General features: G+C 44.7%; 2 protein-coding genes across 4 annotated transcripts in view; one reads left to right on the top strand and one right to left on the bottom strand.

Moving 5' to 3' along the window:
* The window catches only part of EVI5 (ecotropic viral integration site 5), a 67,565-nt gene extending 64,346 nt beyond the window's left edge, over window positions 1–3,219 (bottom strand). For all 3 annotated transcript variants that reach the window (XM_083620626.1, XM_083620628.1, XM_083620629.1), the window contains exon 1: window positions 2,657–3,219. The gene's annotated coding sequence lies outside the window, so the exon portion shown is untranslated. The remainder of the gene's footprint in view (window positions 1–2,656) is intronic.
* Window positions 3,220–8,527: 5,308 nt separating this feature from the next.
* Window positions 8,528–17,856, top strand: RPL5 (ribosomal protein L5). The gene is made up of 8 exons (XM_083620738.1): window positions 8,528–8,699; window positions 10,153–10,222; window positions 10,321–10,436; window positions 12,632–12,766; window positions 13,621–13,823; window positions 14,410–14,587; window positions 15,989–16,077; window positions 17,698–17,856. Exons 1-8 carry the CDS (start codon window positions 8,697–8,699, stop codon window positions 17,795–17,797), a joined length of 894 nt encoding a protein of 297 aa, XP_083476864.1. The 5' UTR covers window positions 8,528–8,696; the 3' UTR covers window positions 17,798–17,856.
* The last annotated feature ends 727 nt before the right edge of the window (window positions 17,857–18,583 follow it).

The raw sequence follows: 18,583 nt of genomic DNA, 5'->3' as shown, positions 1-18,583 counted from the left end.
GAGAGAAGCAATTTAGAATGGGGAAATAGTGCAAGCGAAAGTGTTAAACATTTCCACCCTGGCACCACTTGCGGAATCAAATCAGTGCCGCCCCCCACCCCCACCCCTTTGCCCAATCCAACTATATTTAGTACAGACAAAATGAGACCAGTGATATAATAAACCAACTGTAATGTGTGGCTTGGCCTTCAGCCTATCTCCCAGAGTTTTTAAGTTGGATATCCTAAGGGGATAGCCCTCTCTCTCTCTCTTTTTAACTCAGGAAACAAACATCGTTGTTCCAACTGTAGCAAGCTTTTGTTTTTCCCTCAAGGTCAGCTTTCTCCTCCCTACAAAGACGCCTGCACAAAATAAGATTTCGGCCTCCCCCCACTCGACTCGCTACTCCATGGGGGAATTCCAAACACCCATTGTCTGCAGCTTTTCCCACATCTTTGCTGATCGGCTAAGCCCCACAGGCAAATCAAGAGTGGGAATAGGGAGGGGAATACACGCTATCCCTAGATTCAGAAGTGCATAGTTTTCGGCTACGCTGAATTTTCACCCAAGCCTCCATCATTGGAGGTCTGAGCAACCCTCACCGATCTGAGCACGCACCTCTGTTTTAAACGTCATTTATTCTCTCAAAAGTTTCATCACAGTATCTTCTGGGGTGAATTTTCGAGGAAACATAAACTCTTTCCACAAGCAAACTGAACTTCCCGGAAAGCTATCCTGGACTGAACCTCAGTATGCAGAGTATACAAATAGCTGACTTAACAGGGATTTTTTAAAAACACTTTTTTTTACAGGAAGTGGGTTATGATTATGTGGAAAAATGACAATATCCTTATGCAAGCTCATCACTCTTATGCAAGCCTTCTGGTTTAGAATTAGTCAATCTGAAGTGAATGTCTGTCCAAATTGCAACTCGGCAGAAGAATGTTTGGTACATGAGTACATGAGTATAATGGACAAAATCTTGTTTTGAACTAGCAAGCATAGACTCATGAAAGTTTAAACAGACGGATCAATATTTCCAATGCCTTGGGGATGCAAGAGGATCAGTCACTTTTAAATAAATATCTAGCATCTTCTTAAGGACCACCTCAATTCATTCTACTGTCATTTAAGCAAGAGATAGGCATCAGTCAACATGGTTCATGTAGAAACTTGTATTTCAGTTTGATTCTGTTAGGTGCTTGCAAGCCAGCTGAAATCAACATGTTACCCCTCGTAAAGGCCACTGGGCTCAAACTAGATGTCTTGGGTAATTCACTCCCCCAGGCAAGATCCACACATATCAACAGAATCTCTCTTCTTCCACTGCAAGGGTAATGGAATCTTCTTATGAGAATGAGCAGTATCGGTAATAAAACATTGATGCTATCCCAGAGCGTCTTATGGGATACCATAGCTGGGCGAAGGGAAGGGAAAAAGCAGCTCAGGAAAAATGGTTTCAAGCCTTAAACAGGGAAAACATACCAGTCTCCGTAATGGGTGGTGCAACCAAGCCAAGTCAAAAGGACCAGAGGCCTAGAGCTTATTTTTCCAAAACAGTGTCTCAGACATACTTAAGCTTCTCTAAGGAACTAACTCCACGCCTGAGCTCCTTTGGGGATCTTCCCTCCTCCCCATCTCAACCAACTGTTTTGCAGGAGAGAATGCAGAGATCTTAAAATGCATGCCATCCTGTGTGCATGTATGTAGCTTGCCGTTGCCATAAAAGGATCTCCAAAAGGGGCACATCTGATTTTAGACACCTCCACCTCTGACCGAGAATTACACGCAGGATAAGAAAAAATATTCTTTGCCATATGTGGTTGGGATGGGATTGTGGAGGCCCCTCGTGGACCTAGTGTGGATTGACGGCAGCCACTCAGTTCTTATGTGTGTGTGGGGGGGGAGTTTAATCCACTATATATCCCCCTTCCCGTACATGCATCCTATGGGTTGAAATCAATCCTCAACAAGTGAGCTAGAAGGCTGACGTTTTGTGTCACACCATCTGCAAGTGCGACCTTTCTGTGGTGAAGCAGAAAGCGCTCTGCCCTTACTCAGGGGCACTCTTGCTGATGGCTGAGCATCTGTAAGGAAAACCCGGTCGCATCTCTGACGGATTGTGCCCTGTCTGATAAAGCCGGATCACTTGGAGTTGGTGCTCAGCCTGGGAGAGCCAAGAAGGGACGTTGCCACAAAGACTAACCACAGACACACACAACACAGGGGTCGTTCCCCCGCCGCAGAGAGGAAATCCGGTGGGTGGAAAGGAGGAGGAGGAGGAGGAGGAAACCCCGACGAAATCCCGCACCAGCGCAAGCAGCGCGCTCTCCGATGTTGATCTGTTGCGATTCCTTTTGCAAGACGCCTGCAAGACGCGGGGGAGAGCATGCAGAGCAGCCCTTTTTGCAAGGCCACAACAGGCCCGAGGAGACAGAGAAAGAATGAGAGAGAGAGAGAGAGAGAGAGAGAGAGACAGAGAGAGACGTCTACACCTTCCTGTCATTCGCGTCTCCAGGGCGCAGCGCGGCGAGGGGGCTCCGTGCGCCCTGGCCCTCTCCAAGGCCACCGGGCTCAACAACCCCGGCACCCTTTCCCCCGGGGTGGTGGGTGGGTGGGATCATCCCATGGGGTCTCCTCCTTCTTCCCGGGGTGCAAAGGGGCGCCGCTCGCTCACCTTGGAAGCCTTTGCCGGGGAGAGGAGGCGAGAACATCAGTTTCCTGGGCAGCCAGCCCGGCCCGGAGCCGCCGCCGCCGCTGCTTGCTTGCTGCTGCTGGCTCGGAGCTCCCCGCCCGGACGGCGTCCCGCCTTTCTTCGTCCTCTCTTTCCCCCTTCCTTCCTTCCTTCCCTCCCTCCTTCTCTCTCCACCCTTTCTCCTGCAGCTCCAGCCTCGAGAAAGCGGGCCACGTCCCTGGGAGAGACCCGCGCGCAGGCGCACGCGCCCCCCTCCGCCGTCGGGGCAGGCGACTCGAGGCTGGACGAGAGGGCGAACGGCGGGGAAAGGGACGCAGCCGGGTAGCCAGGCTGCAACGCCCCGCGGGTTGGCTTGGGAGGAAGGCCGGCCTCTCGGCGGGGCTGCCTTCCCTACCGAGGAAATAATGCGGGCTGCGCGGCATCCAGCAGCCGGGCAGCTTTTCTCGCGCGTGGTTTGGCTGCCTTGAATGCTAACTTGCTTCTCTGCTTTCTCCCAGCGGGGGGAAGGGCACTGTCTCCTTAGGAGAAAACAAGATCTATGGTGGGAACTGTGTTGTCATAACACATGAGTTCTTCCTAACCATACTTCTTCTTCCTCCACTCCTTCCTTCCTTCCTCCTCTGTCTTCCTTTGTTTCTTCTTCCTCTTCTTCAAATTTGTATACCGCCCCCATAATAAAATATTAAACATTAAAAAGACTTCCCTATACAGGATTGCCTTCAGACTGTTCAGGGGTCAGATAACTCCATGCCCAAGTCAGCCTTTTTATTTAAGAAGGACAGTGATGCTCAATTCATCAAAGAAATTGGGCTATATAAATTAGTTGACCTAGCTTCAGTCCCAGTAGCGAAATGAAACAAAACGAAACAATAAGTGGTATTCAACTAAGTTTTACCCAACATAGACCTACTGAAATTAATGGACCTAACTTAGCCATGTTCATTGATTTCAGTGAGCCTACGCTGAGTACAACTTATTTGAATATGTCATTTATACTACTAGACAAAGCATCGCTCCTAGCAATAACAGTATCAGAACAGACCTTAAACTTTTTGATAACCAATAAAACTATATTCTACAGAACCATATTTACGAAAGTGAATAAAACCCAACCATGTAAGTGTGTAATTACTTATTTCATAAAATTTATATACTGTTTGATTGTAAACAAACAAACAAACCCTCAAAGCAGTTTGGTTCTAAACTTTCACTAGGAAGTGATTCTGAAAGTTAAGGAGGAGGGACGAAATCACTTTAAGGAGGTTATTTAACCTTTAATACTGGACTTGAATACAATTTTTTTTTAAAAATGTGAGTACAACTACTACTAGCTAACTGGGTTGTATCCAACATTACTCATACTAAAACCATTGAAATTAGCAAACGTAATTAATTTAAGTTCATTGGCTTTGAGTAGAACTTGGTTGACTACAACCAACTATCACATTAGGGCACAACCCCCCCCCCCCCCGCTTCATTTTAAGGACTTTAATGCATAAAGCTTATAAAAAAATACTTTTGTGCTTACTACCGCCTTGAAACCCCTGCGCCTGGAGATAGTATCCACAGTAGAAGAAACAAGCATTTCTCAATGCTAAATGACACACCCCGGAAAAGGGGCTTTAGGACTTATATAGATAACTCACCCCACCCCTCAGAAGAGGCGGAGCTAGTGACTTGGCTGGATTCCTCCTATATGGAATAATCCTGCCTCCTGTTCTGTTCAGCATAGCATTGGTTGGAGAGGTCTAACAGATTACAGGATAATAGGTGTTTAAAGATAATAGGATTGATATTTACTTGAGAGTGGGAGTTCAGTGAAATTTACTTATGAGTAGACACACATAAGGACGCGGGTGGCACTGTGGGTTAAACCACAGAGCCTAGGACTTGCTGGTCGGCGGTTCAAATCCCTGCGACAGGGTGAGCTCCCGTTGCTCAGTCCCTGCTCCTGCCAACCTAGCAGTTTGAAAGCGCCTCAGAGTGCAAGTAGATAAATAGGTACTGCTCCAGCGGGAAGGTAAACGGCGTTTCCGTGCACTGCTCTGGTTCGCCAGAAGCCGCTTAGTCATGCTGGCCACATGACCTGGAAGCTGTACGCCGGCTCCCTCGGCCAATAAAGCGAGATGAGCGCCGCAACCCCAGAGTCGGTCATGACTGAACCTAATGGTCAGGGGTCCCTTTACCTTTACCTTTAGACACACATAGAGTATACCTCTTAGCCTTTTCTTCTCCCGAAGATATCCCGCAAAGCGTTGGAGGTTTAGGATCAAAGTCTTGAAATTCCTGGGTGAGGAGGGAACAGTGAGAGAAAGCTGTCAAGAGGGAGCGCCGAGAAACACTTTTGAGCATCTGGAGTAAGGACCACTGCTTCAGCAAGTGGGGGTCCAGAGAGGCAGGAAGGCAGAGGCAGTGAAAGAAAAGCAGGAGGGGAAACAGAGTCAGGCTCTGGGTTCTGCGTTGAGAGTTCAGATGTTCAGGTAGCAAAGTGATTTTTTGGCCAAAGGACGACTTCAGCATCGTATGACAGAACTGTAATCAGCATAGAATTGGAGCGGCAGAACCAAGGTCCCTGAAGCCCTGTGTTTATGTGGCTTTCTACCTGAAAGCTTCAAACTATATTTTGGCACTGAATAGGTAGATGTTCATTGGTAGAGCATTTGCCTGCATGCTGGAGGTGCTAAATTGAATCCACCTGGAACCCAGGAGAACTGCCACTCAGTGTAGACAAGACTAGATTCGATGGACCAATGGTCTGACTCTGTAAAAGGCCGCTTCCTAGATTACTACGGAAGAAGCCTCCTTCTCTATACAGCCATGTTTTTCCTAAAGACTAACATAGCCATGGCACTTACTCAGCAGGAAAAGGCAGCCCTCTGCCTGCCCCCAACCATTTCTTTTATGGAGAGCCATGGTACAGTCTTTAGACTCTTGATTGAATGGGCCTATCTCCAGAGGACATTCCTACTGGAATGTTGTCTTGATTGTATTACATTTTTCCTGTGATAATGATTTACAACTTCATCTCCCTTGAGGTGATCAACGTAATACCATTGTTATGTGATAACCTCCCTTGCTTTGCTTGCACAGGAGAGCAAAACAGCACTGTTTTAAACTATTATAGTAGGCAATACCAGAGCGGTGAGTCTCCTAGGCTCTTGTAGCCATTGATAGTTGGATCTGTCCTGTCCTCTTTCAAAACTGTCCATGTTGGTGGCCATTACTGCCTTTTGTGGGAGCAAATTCTATGTGCTGTATAAAGAAGTAGAACATTCAGCTTCACTTAAGGGTCCCTGGGGTTTAGCATTCTGAGAGGGGTTTTCTCCCTTATCTGCTTTCTCCACTCCATATATACGGTTATCTTGTACACCTCTATTATGTCTCCCTGTTTTTCTGAACAACAACAACAAAAAGGAAGAAGCCCAAAACGTAGTAACTTTTCCTCACAGAGGCTTTGCTCCAGCTGCCTGATCATTTTTGCTTGCCCTTTTATAAAGTGGGTTTACAGGAAGGTCAAACAGGATCTGTAGAAACCTCTTTCTGGCTGGTAGGCTTACATGTAGAATGTTTATGTGACAAGTTTCTCCGCAGAATAATTGGGACTCTGCTGTGGTCTCGGTCTTTCTGCTCAGACCATCTTAATAATAGTCCATGTAACAGTTTGTGTGGTGGAACGTTCTGCAAAGGAGAGAGATGAGAGGAGGAATACAGTACTTAGAGATTCCTTTTGTGGCACCCTGTAGCCTTGCATCTTTCCTTTGCAAAATTGCTATCTTTCTACTGAACACGCTTATAAGTTTTGACTTGAACTTTTGAACGGGATACCTGCTTGGGCAGGAGGTTGACATATACGTGCCAACTCCTGAAGTATTTCTAAACAACAAAGGACTACACTAAGCAGGGAAGCTATTTCCTTTTCATCTTGCCGATTGGAAAGTCAGTGGTTTGAATCTGCGCGATGGGGTGAGCTCCTGTTGCTCTGTCCCAGCTTCTGCCAACCTAGCAGTTCGAGTGTGAGTAGATAAATTGGTTACCACTGTGGCAGAAAGGTAAACGTTTCTGTGCGCTCTGGCTTCCGTCACGGTGTCCCGTTGCACCAGAAGTGGTTTAGTCATGATGGCCACATGACCCGGAAAGCTGTCTGTGGACAAACGCTGGGTCCCTTGGTCTGAAAAGTGAGATGCGTGCCGCACTCTATAGTTGCCTTTGACTGGACTTAACCATCCAGGAGTCCTTTACCTTTACCTTATTCAGCTTATAGGTGTAACATGGATGTGGCAGTGTGACAAACTACAGTATAGATTCAACATCCTGAATGGGGCATGGGCAGAGTATCATGTCTGGTGGATGTACAGCACTGAAATAGCTTCACAGCTGGTTGTAGTATTAAACTTGCAGTGTTATGAATGGTGGATGTATTGTACTATTGTGAGGGACATTGTGATTCATGGGCACGTCACAATTACTATTGTCTGTAGGGGAGAGACTCTAGCTGTTTCCTCATTTCACGTTGCTTGAAATTTACTAGTGAGTTGGATTGGTGCTGAGCATAGGAATCCTGCCCAGCTCAAACTGGATTAAGCAGCACTACACCAGCAGTGAACTTTCTGAAATTATGGGCTCAGGCTTCATAATTCCAGTGAAAATGACAAATGAATCAAATGTATAAAACATACTTTTAAAAGTTCATCAGGAGACCACAGGATTCGATTTATGTTTTTGTACTATTTCATATTGTTTGTATATTGTATATTTATTTTATACTGTAGTATATTTTTGTGTGTTGTATATTTACTTTATTACCAACATAATTGAAAAAAGATTTTTTTAAAAATCCTCCTCCCTCAACAGATCACTGTCTCTAAAAGCATACAAACTAACATTTGACAGGCGGGGAAACAACTGAGAGTGGTTCTGTTATGGAATAGTGCAGTATTGGCCTTGGCCGGAGAAGATCCATTCATCCTCAGTCATAAACTCATTGAGAGGAAGCAGCCTTTCTTGGGTAAAAAAACTACCTCAACCAACCTCACAGGGTTGTTTGACTATAAAATGGGATAACCACATATGGCTTCCTTTAATTGAAGAGTAAGATACTGGTGTATATTTCCTCCCTTTTAAAGAAAGTCCTTTTAGACATTTTCTGCAGCAAAAGAGTAGGACACATTCTTGCTGCTGGAAGTTATTCTCTGCTTATTCCAGCAGCACAATGGGACACATATTCCCAGTATTGATCAAGGGACCCCATTAAAAAGGGGGCAGTTCTTTCATTATGGTCGTTTGGAGGAAGGTCCCTAAAGGCCAACCAATCATCCTCTCTGTGAAATGGGCTGAACTTTACAAACACATTCTCCTGAATATAATTCCCACTCTCAGCAATGCTCCCACAGGGGGAGTGAGCATTAATGAGAGACGATGTGGTTCTCAAATGCCAAATTTTTAAAAAATGCAAATTGCATACAGCTGCCGGCCCTACAGGTCTCTGAATGCTTCTGAACTACAACTCCCAACCACCCCTGAGTGGTTAGCCACCCCTGAGTGGCTAGGCCTGCTGGGGCTGAAGGGAATCCAGCAGCGTCTGGAGGACCACATGATCCCAGTCCTTGGTATGAAGAATCCGCGTTGAAATCTATGAGCAAAAGCCGCTTAGCACCGAGGCGCCACTAGGTGGCGCACCCGCCGGCTTTCTGCTGAGCGCGTTGCCGTCACACTCAGAGCGGCGGAGGACACCATGAGCTCCGACGACATGGATTGGCGTCATCGCTGGCGGCGCAGGAAGAAGGACACGAGAGCGAGCGGCGGGCGAGGGGGGGGGGGAGGATGAGGGCACTTCCCCTCCAAGCCTCCAGGGGGCAGCGCTCCCTCCCTTTGCAGGCGGATAGGGGAACCTCTCTCTGCCTTGTCGGCCAAGTGACGTGTAACGCCTGCGCGCTGAGCTCGGCCTTTTCCCCCAGCGCTACGGCTTGCGGACGTTTCGCTGCGCGGCCCCCGGCCTAAGCGAAAGCGGACAGAACCGAGAACCATGGTCAGTACCGGCACCAAATGGGCCAGGATGGGAAGGGGAGAGTCGGCTCCGCTTTCTCGAACCCCGGCTGCCCGCTTCCTCGCCCGCTGCCGGCCGGATGGATTCGGATTGCGCAGCTGGCAGGCCCAGCTGCGGAAGCGAGTTCCAGCGTGGCCTAATGGCTGCAACCAGCCGCCTTTAAGACGCTGGCAGTAGAAGGGCCGCGGCTGGTGCTCCCCCCAAACACGCCTCCCCGGGTCGGTTTCTTTGGGTCCCCCCCGCCTCGGGTTCCCCCGTTTTGTTTCCGTTTGCACTCCCCTTCTTCGGTCCCGCCCGCACAGCGCCTCTTTCCCCCGCTCTCCGACTTGGTTGCATTTTCTCCTCCTGCCTCCCAAAATCTTCCGGCCCTTGAGCGCAGCAGTAGCGATGGGTTCGGGCCTTGCGTGTCTGAATGCACCCCCCCCACCCAAGGCGTGCACACATGGCTCCGGGCCTGCCTTCACGATAGCTGCGCGATCGGGAAGCGGGGGTGGGGAGGAAGCGTGATGGATAACTTGCGGATCAAGACCCACGCCGTCGAAAGGCGTTGCGGGGAATTGGAGGGGAGAGTCTCTAATCGCAGGTCTCGCGTAAAGCAGCGTCCCTCGTTTCTGGAAGCTTTGCGCTGTGTTGTGTCCGGGGAGGTCAGGCGATGCCCCCTTTGGTCCCGTTTAAAGACTGTCTCGGAAGAGCCACATGTCTTAACGCGTGTAAACATCTACAGTACATCAGTTCCATCCCGACTTTGTCAAATACGTGTCACTGGCAAAGCTGGATTTGCCGGCATGTGTGTAACTTGACGAAAGGCAGGTTCTAGAGCTTTAGCTGCCATACCAATCCTGGGCTTGTGGGAAGGGCCTGTGGGCCTGTCTCGTTGTTGCCTATAGGAAAATGTAATGATGCCAAGGTGTGATGACTTTTTGAAGTAAGGCAAGGCGTTGGTGGGATAGTTTTATTAACGTCTTCTCCCCTCTAGTGGATGGTCAGCATAAATCCTTCAGTTTTGGGAAGACTTGATTTCTACATTGCCATCCAAACACCTTGCTACTTTCAAACGTAGTATTTACTATATTTTCCCCATCATTGCCATAAATGCTTTATGTAGTCCAATTGTAGTTACTGGATTCTGGAAAGCTTTGAAACTTTAAATGGCATGTTATATTAAAACAGTAAACGTTTTATAATTGAAGATGAAGGTGTCATTAATGGGTGCTAAGCACTTTGCTACTGAGCAAGTTTGAAGACTTTGCTTTCCTCTGAATCACAGCCATAAAGAAGTCTTAAGTTTATAATATGTGTTTTTTAGGCTGTGTGTGCACTTTTCAAACACATTTCCATTTTTCTCCTTGTTGACTTAAGTTCCTGCTATCTTCACTTGCAAGATTGTTACGCAAACGTTTTTGACATTAATGTTTCTGTGTCACATTTATTCAAGGGGTTCGTGAAAGTTGTCAAGAATAAGGCCTACTTCAAGAGGTATCAAGTCAAATTCCGAAGAAGGAGAGGTATGTTTTATTTCTTGGCAAGCTTTCAATAAATTAGATGGATGTGGCCTTGAACCTGCAGTTTCTAAATACATTCCAATCTCACCTTTCTGTTTCAGAGGGAAAGACTGATTACTATGCTCGTAAACGTTTGGTGATTCAAGATAAAAACAAGTACAACACCCCTAAATATAGGATGATTGTACGTGTCACCAACAGAGATATCATTTGCCAGGTAAGCTCTCCTTTCTGTCCTTGGTTGTACTGCTTTGCACTTCACAAATTTCCTTCATAGAAATGCCTATGTAACATGTACATAAGCCTTTATAAAGGAAGAGAAGAACTTAGTATTTTTTCTAAGGTAGTTCTTGGGCAGAAACTATTCTAAACTCTAGAATAGGCCATATCCTGTGACAGTACTTCCTTTTGTAGGAAAGCAAGACTTGGTAATGGATAAATTTGAGGAGGTGTCTTGAATGTTTTTTCTAGGAAGAAATCTTTAAAATAAGCAAAATAGGCCCTTTATGTTACCATCTCAAAACATTTTTTCATCCCCTGGAATTCTTTGCCAGGTATATATATTACTGCAGATCCACATTTCCTTTTTGGCTGTTTCTCAAAGGAGGTTATTGAACAAAGCAGGTTCAGTTGACTCCAGGCTCTGCTTTCTGCTACTTAATTTCTGATGTGCTTCTCTGTGCAAAGATACATGTTGCATCTGAAAATGTTCAGCATGCTTTCATTAGGAACAAAAGAGCTACCAGCCTGTAGAAGATGCTGAGAGTGAAGGTGAAATTATTCTTTCACAAATCTTCGTGTGGCATTTTCTTTTAACTGTTCTATTAGTTCTTCTAAAAATCTTCCCCTGACCCTTAATGCTTATGAGAATCATGTTGAAAAGAAGCAGGGAACAAATTGCTTAGGCATTTCTTAGCTATTTAACTGGCTTGGCTACCAACAAGTGAGCACTGAGAATTGTAGTTTTGCAAAAGGGCTAGTAATCACTGGTATAACTCTCAGTGCCTTTCCCAAACTAGAATTTCCATGGTTCTTTTGAGGAAGCCATAACTTAAACTAGTGTAAAATCAGTTTTAAACTTACAGTGCATGTGTTGCATTTCTGAATTTGGTAAGGACTGACACAGAAATTGTCAGAATTCCATTTTGAGTGTAACTTCTGATCTTGGATAAGTGTATGTCAGTGGTTTTCAAAGCTGTAGATCTTTCTTTGTGTGTGTGTGTGTGAGAGAGAGAGAGAGAGAGATTTTATGCTTAATTTACCTGAATCTGGAAGACTGGACTGCTGAACAGCTTAAAAAAAAAAACCTCACTTCAATATCATTGGCAAAGTTGCATTAAAAAAATATATATTAAAGATTTCTTGGTTTACAAAAGTCTGTGCAGTGTCTCTTTTTCAGGTTACATTTTCTACAGATCACTTTCATTTGTTGAGACATTAGTTACATTAGGAAGAAAAGGGGGAAAGAGGTAGAGGGGGAATGATGAGTGGGGTAGGGTAGGATGGCACTGCTTCTATTCTACTTGGCAAAGTTGCATTTGATGGCTTGCTGTTGTAGACCCTTTTACATGGAAATTGCCATGTGCTAAGCAAATCTTCAGAAGTACTATTGATTTCCAAAGTTATGAATGAAACAGGTTTCTTTAGTCTACACATCCCTTACTTTTTGATAACAGTGTTCAAATGTCTTTGTAATTTGGGGTGCAAAAACTGAAAAAAAGGACTGAATATGTGTATCATCACTGGCAGTCTTTCCCCTGTTATATTTTCATATTGGAATGCTTCGGAAAACCTGGAAAAGGTTAAGCATGTGCCATACAGTCCTGAGGAACCAGCTGTCCTGGATGAGAAGCTGAGTGGCAAACTGTCCTGGTCTTATAGCATTACTTGCCTAACTGCCCTTATTGCTGCTGCCACCATTCTTTGTAGTTGGATAACTAAAATGCAGGACTATTATAGCTACTGTGTATGTGTATTCTCCCTTTGTCTATGGCTTAAAGTACCAGTACTTCACAGTCAAGAGAGTCTCAACATGTCCCTCTGAGGGCATGAGAAAGAAGGAGCAGGATCAATATATCAATGGTAGGGGGCAAGGTGGGAACTGAGCAGGTGATGAAGGGAGAGAATGATTTGGTCAGTGTCTTTTATAAGGTTTTATTACTACGACAAAGATCTAGCTGTCGGTGATAGGTGCTTTACTCATGAAACTCACTCATGTTTCTTAGGTAGATATACAGTGTTTACAGACGTTATGGGTACACTCTGGTTTGGGGGGGAGAACATGGGGGAAGGTTGGCACTACAGGACTGCTGGCTTTGATGGCACTCCTCCCAAACAGAGGGAAGACTGTAGTGAATTAATATTGCAGCTGTTTGATTGGAGGTCGCCCACTAACCTTGCTTTTATTGTCAGATCGCATATGCCAGAATTGAAGGCGACATGATTGTCTGTGCCGCATACGCTCACGAGCTGCCAAAGTACGGAGTGAAAGTAGGCTTGACCAACTACGCTGCTGCCTATTGCACAGGCTTGCTGCTGGCCCGCAGGGTATGTATCTATTCTGAAAAATCAGAATAACATCTACACCAGCTTAATTGACACAAATTAAGACACACAATTTACAAATAATGGAAATTTAGGGTTTTATAGCACTGGCTTAAAGTGTATGTCTGTAGGAGGTGGGATATGCATATCACCACTTACCCAGTCTGTTTCTGTTTTAGTCCTCGAGTACAAACCTGGGATTTTGTATGTATTAAGACGGCACCTTGTAAAATGAACTGGGCAAGAAATAAATACTGGGTTAGAGAAGATGGCAGAACGTTGGGTTTGGGTGTGTATGTCTGTGCTTCTGTCATTTCAGCATATCGGCCACCAGTTATTCCTTAGTACTTGATGAAAGTAAAGTTACTTTCGCAGAATTCTTATATCAGTGCAATTTCTTTACTGCAAGGTTCTATTTCCCTTCCTCTGTAGCTCTTATGTTCTCCCACCTTTCAGCCATGGCTTTAAAGACTTCCTTGCATTGTATGTGGTCGAGGTATGGCAAGCTCAACTTACATTTAGTAACTTAGAATTCTCATATTAGGGTGTTATCCAAATGGCAAATCCCATGCTGAAAATGGGCTGGAAAATGTTTTGCTGACTGTAGTCTCAAAAAGTTGCTTCTGTAGAATCACTTGTGCGCACAATTGACTCCTAAAAGATTGTTGGTGCATGAGTTAATTTCTTGAAAATTAATAGCTTACCATTCTGGTCACAACTGGCCCTTGGAGTGGGTTGCATACTGCCTGTTTTTCTGTCTCATGATATGTGGAATGTTTCGCCAAAAGCCTGTTTTGGTCTCCAGTGCAGTAGATATATGAAGAAGAACTTAGACCCCTCTGCCTTGTTTGTTGCAGCTTCTGAACAAATTTGGCCTTGATAAGATCTACGAAGGTCAAGTTGAAGTGACGGGTGATGAGTATAATGTAGAAAGCGTGGATGGGCAACCTGGTGCCTTTACGTGCTATTTGGATGCAGGCCTTGCTCGCACTACCACTGGGAACAAAGTTTTCGGTGCTCTGAAAGGAGCTGTGGATGGTGGTCTTTCCATTCCACACAGGTAACTCCCCCCCTCCTCCCTGGACTGATAGTTCAGACACTTCCTCTAGAAATGGAGATGTCTTTGTTTTGAAATTTAAATTCGGTGTATTTAACTTTCACCATTGGTGGTGCTTAATGCTACTTGCTGCATCTTGTCACTTGGCCCTGGGTATGATATTCCCATTGCGGACTTCACTTGCCGCCTCCTCTCTACAACAGTCTTCCACATACCAGACGCTCAGAGATCTGGCTCATACGATAATTACCACCATTCATCACTTCGACAGAAGCAGTAGATTGTACAAGCAATACCCAGAAGAGTAAAACAGATTGTCGTTTCTGCTGCCCCACCAAAAAACCCCTTTATTACAGCGCTCCTTAATAATTCACCTTTTTTTCTTCTTGTCTTCAATCTGGCTGCTATGTGATGATGTCCCACTGACTTGAACATGTTGTAGTTGGTCCTTGGCATGTGTATGAGAGAGCTCAGTGTTTCAAGACGGGACTGATGGCGGCTAAAATTTCTGGCTGGTCTTGACTGATTTTTGCTTAAGAAATGCTTTCTCCCAAATGTTAACGAGGGTTCCTCAATTCATGTCTGACAGTACCAAACGTTTCCCTGGTTATGACTCGGAGAGCAAAGAATTCAATGCAGAGGTCCACCGCAAGCACATCATGGGCCAGAATGTTGCCGATTACATGCGTTACTTGATGGAGGAAGACGAAGATGCTTACAAGAAACAGTTCTCCCAGTATATAAAGAACAACGTGACGCCTGATATGGTAAGATGCTTGCTGTTCACAGTGACTGAAAAAGCAAGTACTAAGAGTGTGTCTTTTGTCGAACTGATATTGCTGGCAACGGACACTTTTATGGGAAAATGCTAGCAAGTATCTGGGATCTTTCAGATCTCAGGCCTGGTATCTCTGTGTTATGAGCTTTGCACATCCCTGAAAACATCTTATTAAATAATGACCTATCATTCCATTTGTAAATCCACCACAAATACGTGTCCAGTTTCCTGACTGCTTGTAAATTCCCTGGTTAACTCCTAAATTGTCTTCCTTTCTGCTGTTTAAGAGGCTCAAAGCTTGCTCAGACCGTTGGAGTTCCTGTTTGATGAGCGAGCATCTTGATAGTAGTAGCCTTGGATTAGGAAGCAGGGGGCAGAAAGCGCTGGGAATTCAGTTGGATGTGAACAGTCAGGTGCATGAATTCCTTCTTTCTTGCACTGCTAATTGGATATGAGGAAATGAGTCTTAAATCCAGCCTTGCTGGTTGCCACTCATCAAGCACCAGCACTCTTGTTGTAATCCACAGATAAAATTGCTGATATGCAAGGTTACTTCAGAGCAGGAGTACTTTGGTTTGTGATAAATTTTTAGCATAATTTGCCCTTCAGAGGAAATGCATTTGTAGTATTAAGCCATTTGGTGTACTTGGGAACTCCAGAGCCCCTGTGGAAATTTTGCTTGCCCGAGTTCATGGGCTGGTAACCAAGAAACTGTTAGGTTGGCTGCTTCAGAGTGGTTAGTTAGAAGAACAGATGTTCACACATTTGCAAAATTATAATTTATTGTTGAAAGTAAGATGCAAGCTTCCTAGTTGGAGGTGTTCATCCCCACTCCCTCAGTTGATTTGGAGGAGGCTGAAAACCTCTGAACCGCATAGATCTCTGTTTGTGTGTGTGAAGTTAGAGCCCGACTAAGCTACTTTTGCTTCTGTGAAGGAATCAAAACATTCAAGTGGCAAAGTGGCTGACTGCTTCTTGTGAGGGATGTTGGTACTCAATGGTCAGCAATCAATAGTCGCAGCCTGCTTGAGTACTGAAAATTGTAAAAAGTAACCAGTGCTGTGCATATGATGGATGTTCATACACAGGTGTTCCCCGCCTCCCACTTCCCCAAATGTGAATTTGCCCCAAGTTCCTCTAATTGTGGGTCTCTTTTATACGTACTTAAACCTTGAAAGAAAGGTCATATACATGAACTCCATATTGATTTGTGCATTCATTCTGTGTCCTTATCTAGAATAGTTCTGGGGTATGTAGTTAGGACGACATTTTATGATAGTTTTAAAACATTACTTCCTATAATGCATTAGAGTACGGGGGCGGGAGTGCCAAGTAAATTTTGGTCAACATGTACACAATGTAAAACTGATTTCTAAAATCCTTATTTCAGATGGAAGAACTGTATAAAAAAGCCCACGCTGGAATACGTGAAAATCCAGTCCACGAAAAGAAACCCAAGAGAGAAGTCAAAAAGAAGAGGTGAGATGGTCATGTTCTCCTCCTGCAAGATGATATGCCATAAAGAAATGTTTGTTACTGAAAGTGCTGTGCCACTGAAACTTTTTGAAATGCATTAACACTGAAAATTGGCGAATCCTAGGATGGGAAGATTTCTTAGTTTTGTGGCAGGAATCTGCATTTTCAGAAACATTTTGGATTATTGGGAAGCTTAGTGTTAAAGCCCTGTGTGTTTTAACAGCTTGGGCTAGATCGTTTTAGGCTTGAGGGTTGCATCCAAGCTGCTAAATCTCCTCCTGTGTTGCAGCCTCCTTCATGAGCTTGATCCTTGCAGCAAGTTCTGCCTTTGCAAGCTGGGTGCTGCTTATGGGCCTTAAGATCTCTGCTTAATGTAGATCAAAACAAAAAATGGATCTTACAAATGGCAGTACTGGCAGTTTGAATATGAGCAGCTGTAGAACAAAACTGATAACAATTCAGTTCGTTATCACTTAACATGTATTTCATGGGCTGCTCTTAATTCGGTTGCAGGAGAAAAGCAGCAGTTCCACTTAGTTCCTATGATCGTTCTGGCCTGCTTCATAGGCAAGAGGTGTTTTGGCTGCATTGGTTATTAGTGTTCTTTGGTATGACAAACAGAGTTTTCCATTCTATGTTGAAAGTTATTGTCTCATAGGATAGTGGTTGCTTAGTTTTCAAGTTTAATAGAACACCTTTTGCTCTGGGATCTTAACTTTTAAATCTCCTCGTATCCTATTCTTCTAGGAGTCTCCCACAGGCACTTGTAAAGCATTCACGGGTCCCAGCCATGTTCATTTGCCTACCTAGTTTAGTTAGTGGTGAGTTTAAATCTCACAGAGCTTGGATGTATTCCTCGTAGACCTGCCAGTCTGTATTTGGTATAAATTAGCAAATCTAGCAGTGAACACTTAAGTGATGGAATGGGGCCATCTTTCCCTGAGGGTCTTGAAGGGGGCAATCATACATGTGAACAACCTGTGGCTTTAGGGGCCACATGCAATATTTGGCTAAATTTCAAAAGTCCCAGTTAGGTGATCTTTGGTTCTCAGCACAGCAAACAAGGGCTCCCCATCTCTGCACTATATCCTTGGCTACAGTTAAGTGATTTGAATTATTTTATGCAGCCGCATAAGAAAACTTTCCCCTTCCCTTCCATGTTAAGACTCACATCAGGTAGACTTAAATATAGTTGGAAAATTAAGCCACTGCAGAACTGATAACCCCAGAAATTGGGGGAGGGGGAGACAGTGACATGGTAGGTCCTCTGCTGTAAGCATATGATGCCGAGTTATAATAATCCTGGCTTCTGAAGATGGACTGTGTTGATGTCATATACTTGCTGTTGGAGTTATAACATACAGGCATGTTTAGAATGATCTGACATTCCTGGGAAGAATGTCACTGCCTCTCAATACCTATGTTACATGGTAAATAAGATAGCCCTGAGTGGCACAGTGATGGATTAAAAAGGTAAACAAAATCAATGGTAGCCTGTAGAGTGGCACTTTGAAATAGTAGGTTGATGTCAAGTTTTTCCTTTAAAAAAAAAAAAGATTGTTCATAAGGCTCATGCCTTATGCTTGACCCATCAGCAACACTAACCCAATCTCTTATTTGCAGGTGGAACCGTCCCAAGTTGTCCCTTGCCCAGAAGAAAGATCGTGTGGCCCAAAAGAAGGCTAGCTTCCTAAGGGCCCAGGAGCGTGTGGCTGATAGCTAAGAGGCCTTCCATAATTTTCTATGGAGATGTCAGAAAAGAGAATAAACTTATTGAACCAATGTTGTAAGCATTGACTTACTGATGCTACATCATAGCTGCTGTTGGATAACTGAACACCTGCTGGCTTCTTCTTTTTACCTGCTTTATTCTTTTATTTAAAATACAGATTCCATCCCTTTGCATTTATATCCCTCTTTTCTTCTGCCAGGGAGTCCAAGGTGTCACAAGTGTGGTTTCTGGGCAGTTAACCAATCTAAGTGCTTAGCTTCAGGAAAGTGGCAATCTCATGTGGCCTTCAGACCATGTGAGAAGATTGGAGTTTGCTTCTTTTGCATGTGTTGGGCTCTTGTTATCAAGTACAGATTAATTATGGAGAATGATTTCTGAGCCAATCAGGACAAAAGCTTTAAGGGACACTACCCTGTTCTGTCCAACTTCCATAGCCTAAATTAGGGATTTCTCAAAATGGAACCTTGAGAGGGATTCCGTTCAGAGCTGCCCTTGCTCCATCATGGAGTCTGTTGGTGCTCAGCTGAGGACCTCTTTGGATATTCGAAGTCCACTTTCTTAGTCCATTCAGGTCTTGGAAATGCAAACCAACCCCAATCCCTCAACTGGGTTCAGCTCTAGGAACAGTAGTTGTTTTTCCATGAACTTAGCATCACTCGCAAGCCTTAATGACATGGTGCCAGTAGGGGAGGAGGAAAATGGGGTGGGCTTTAGAGAATGGAACTGGCATCCAATTATGCTTGCTGTATGTGTGCATGAAGCATCTTCCGTGTTGCT

This window comes from Podarcis filfolensis, assembly GCF_964270895.1.
Source record: "Podarcis filfolensis genome assembly, chromosome: 6".
NCBI lineage: Eukaryota > Metazoa > Chordata > Lepidosauria > Squamata > Lacertidae > Podarcis > Podarcis filfolensis.
Note: the sequence above shows the minus strand (reverse complement) of the source record. Positions and strands in the feature narration are given on the sequence as shown.

Bases quoted from the DNA above. Each gene is read 5' to 3' on its own strand.
- RPL5 (XM_083620738.1), top strand. The intron at 13,824-14,409 runs GTAACTCCCCCC...CATGTCTGACAG, and splicing joins GGTCTTTCCATTCCACACAG to TACCAAACGTTTCCCTGGTT. The intron at 14,588-15,988 runs GTAAGATGCTTG...TCCTTATTTCAG, and splicing joins ACAACGTGACGCCTGATATG to ATGGAAGAACTGTATAAAAA.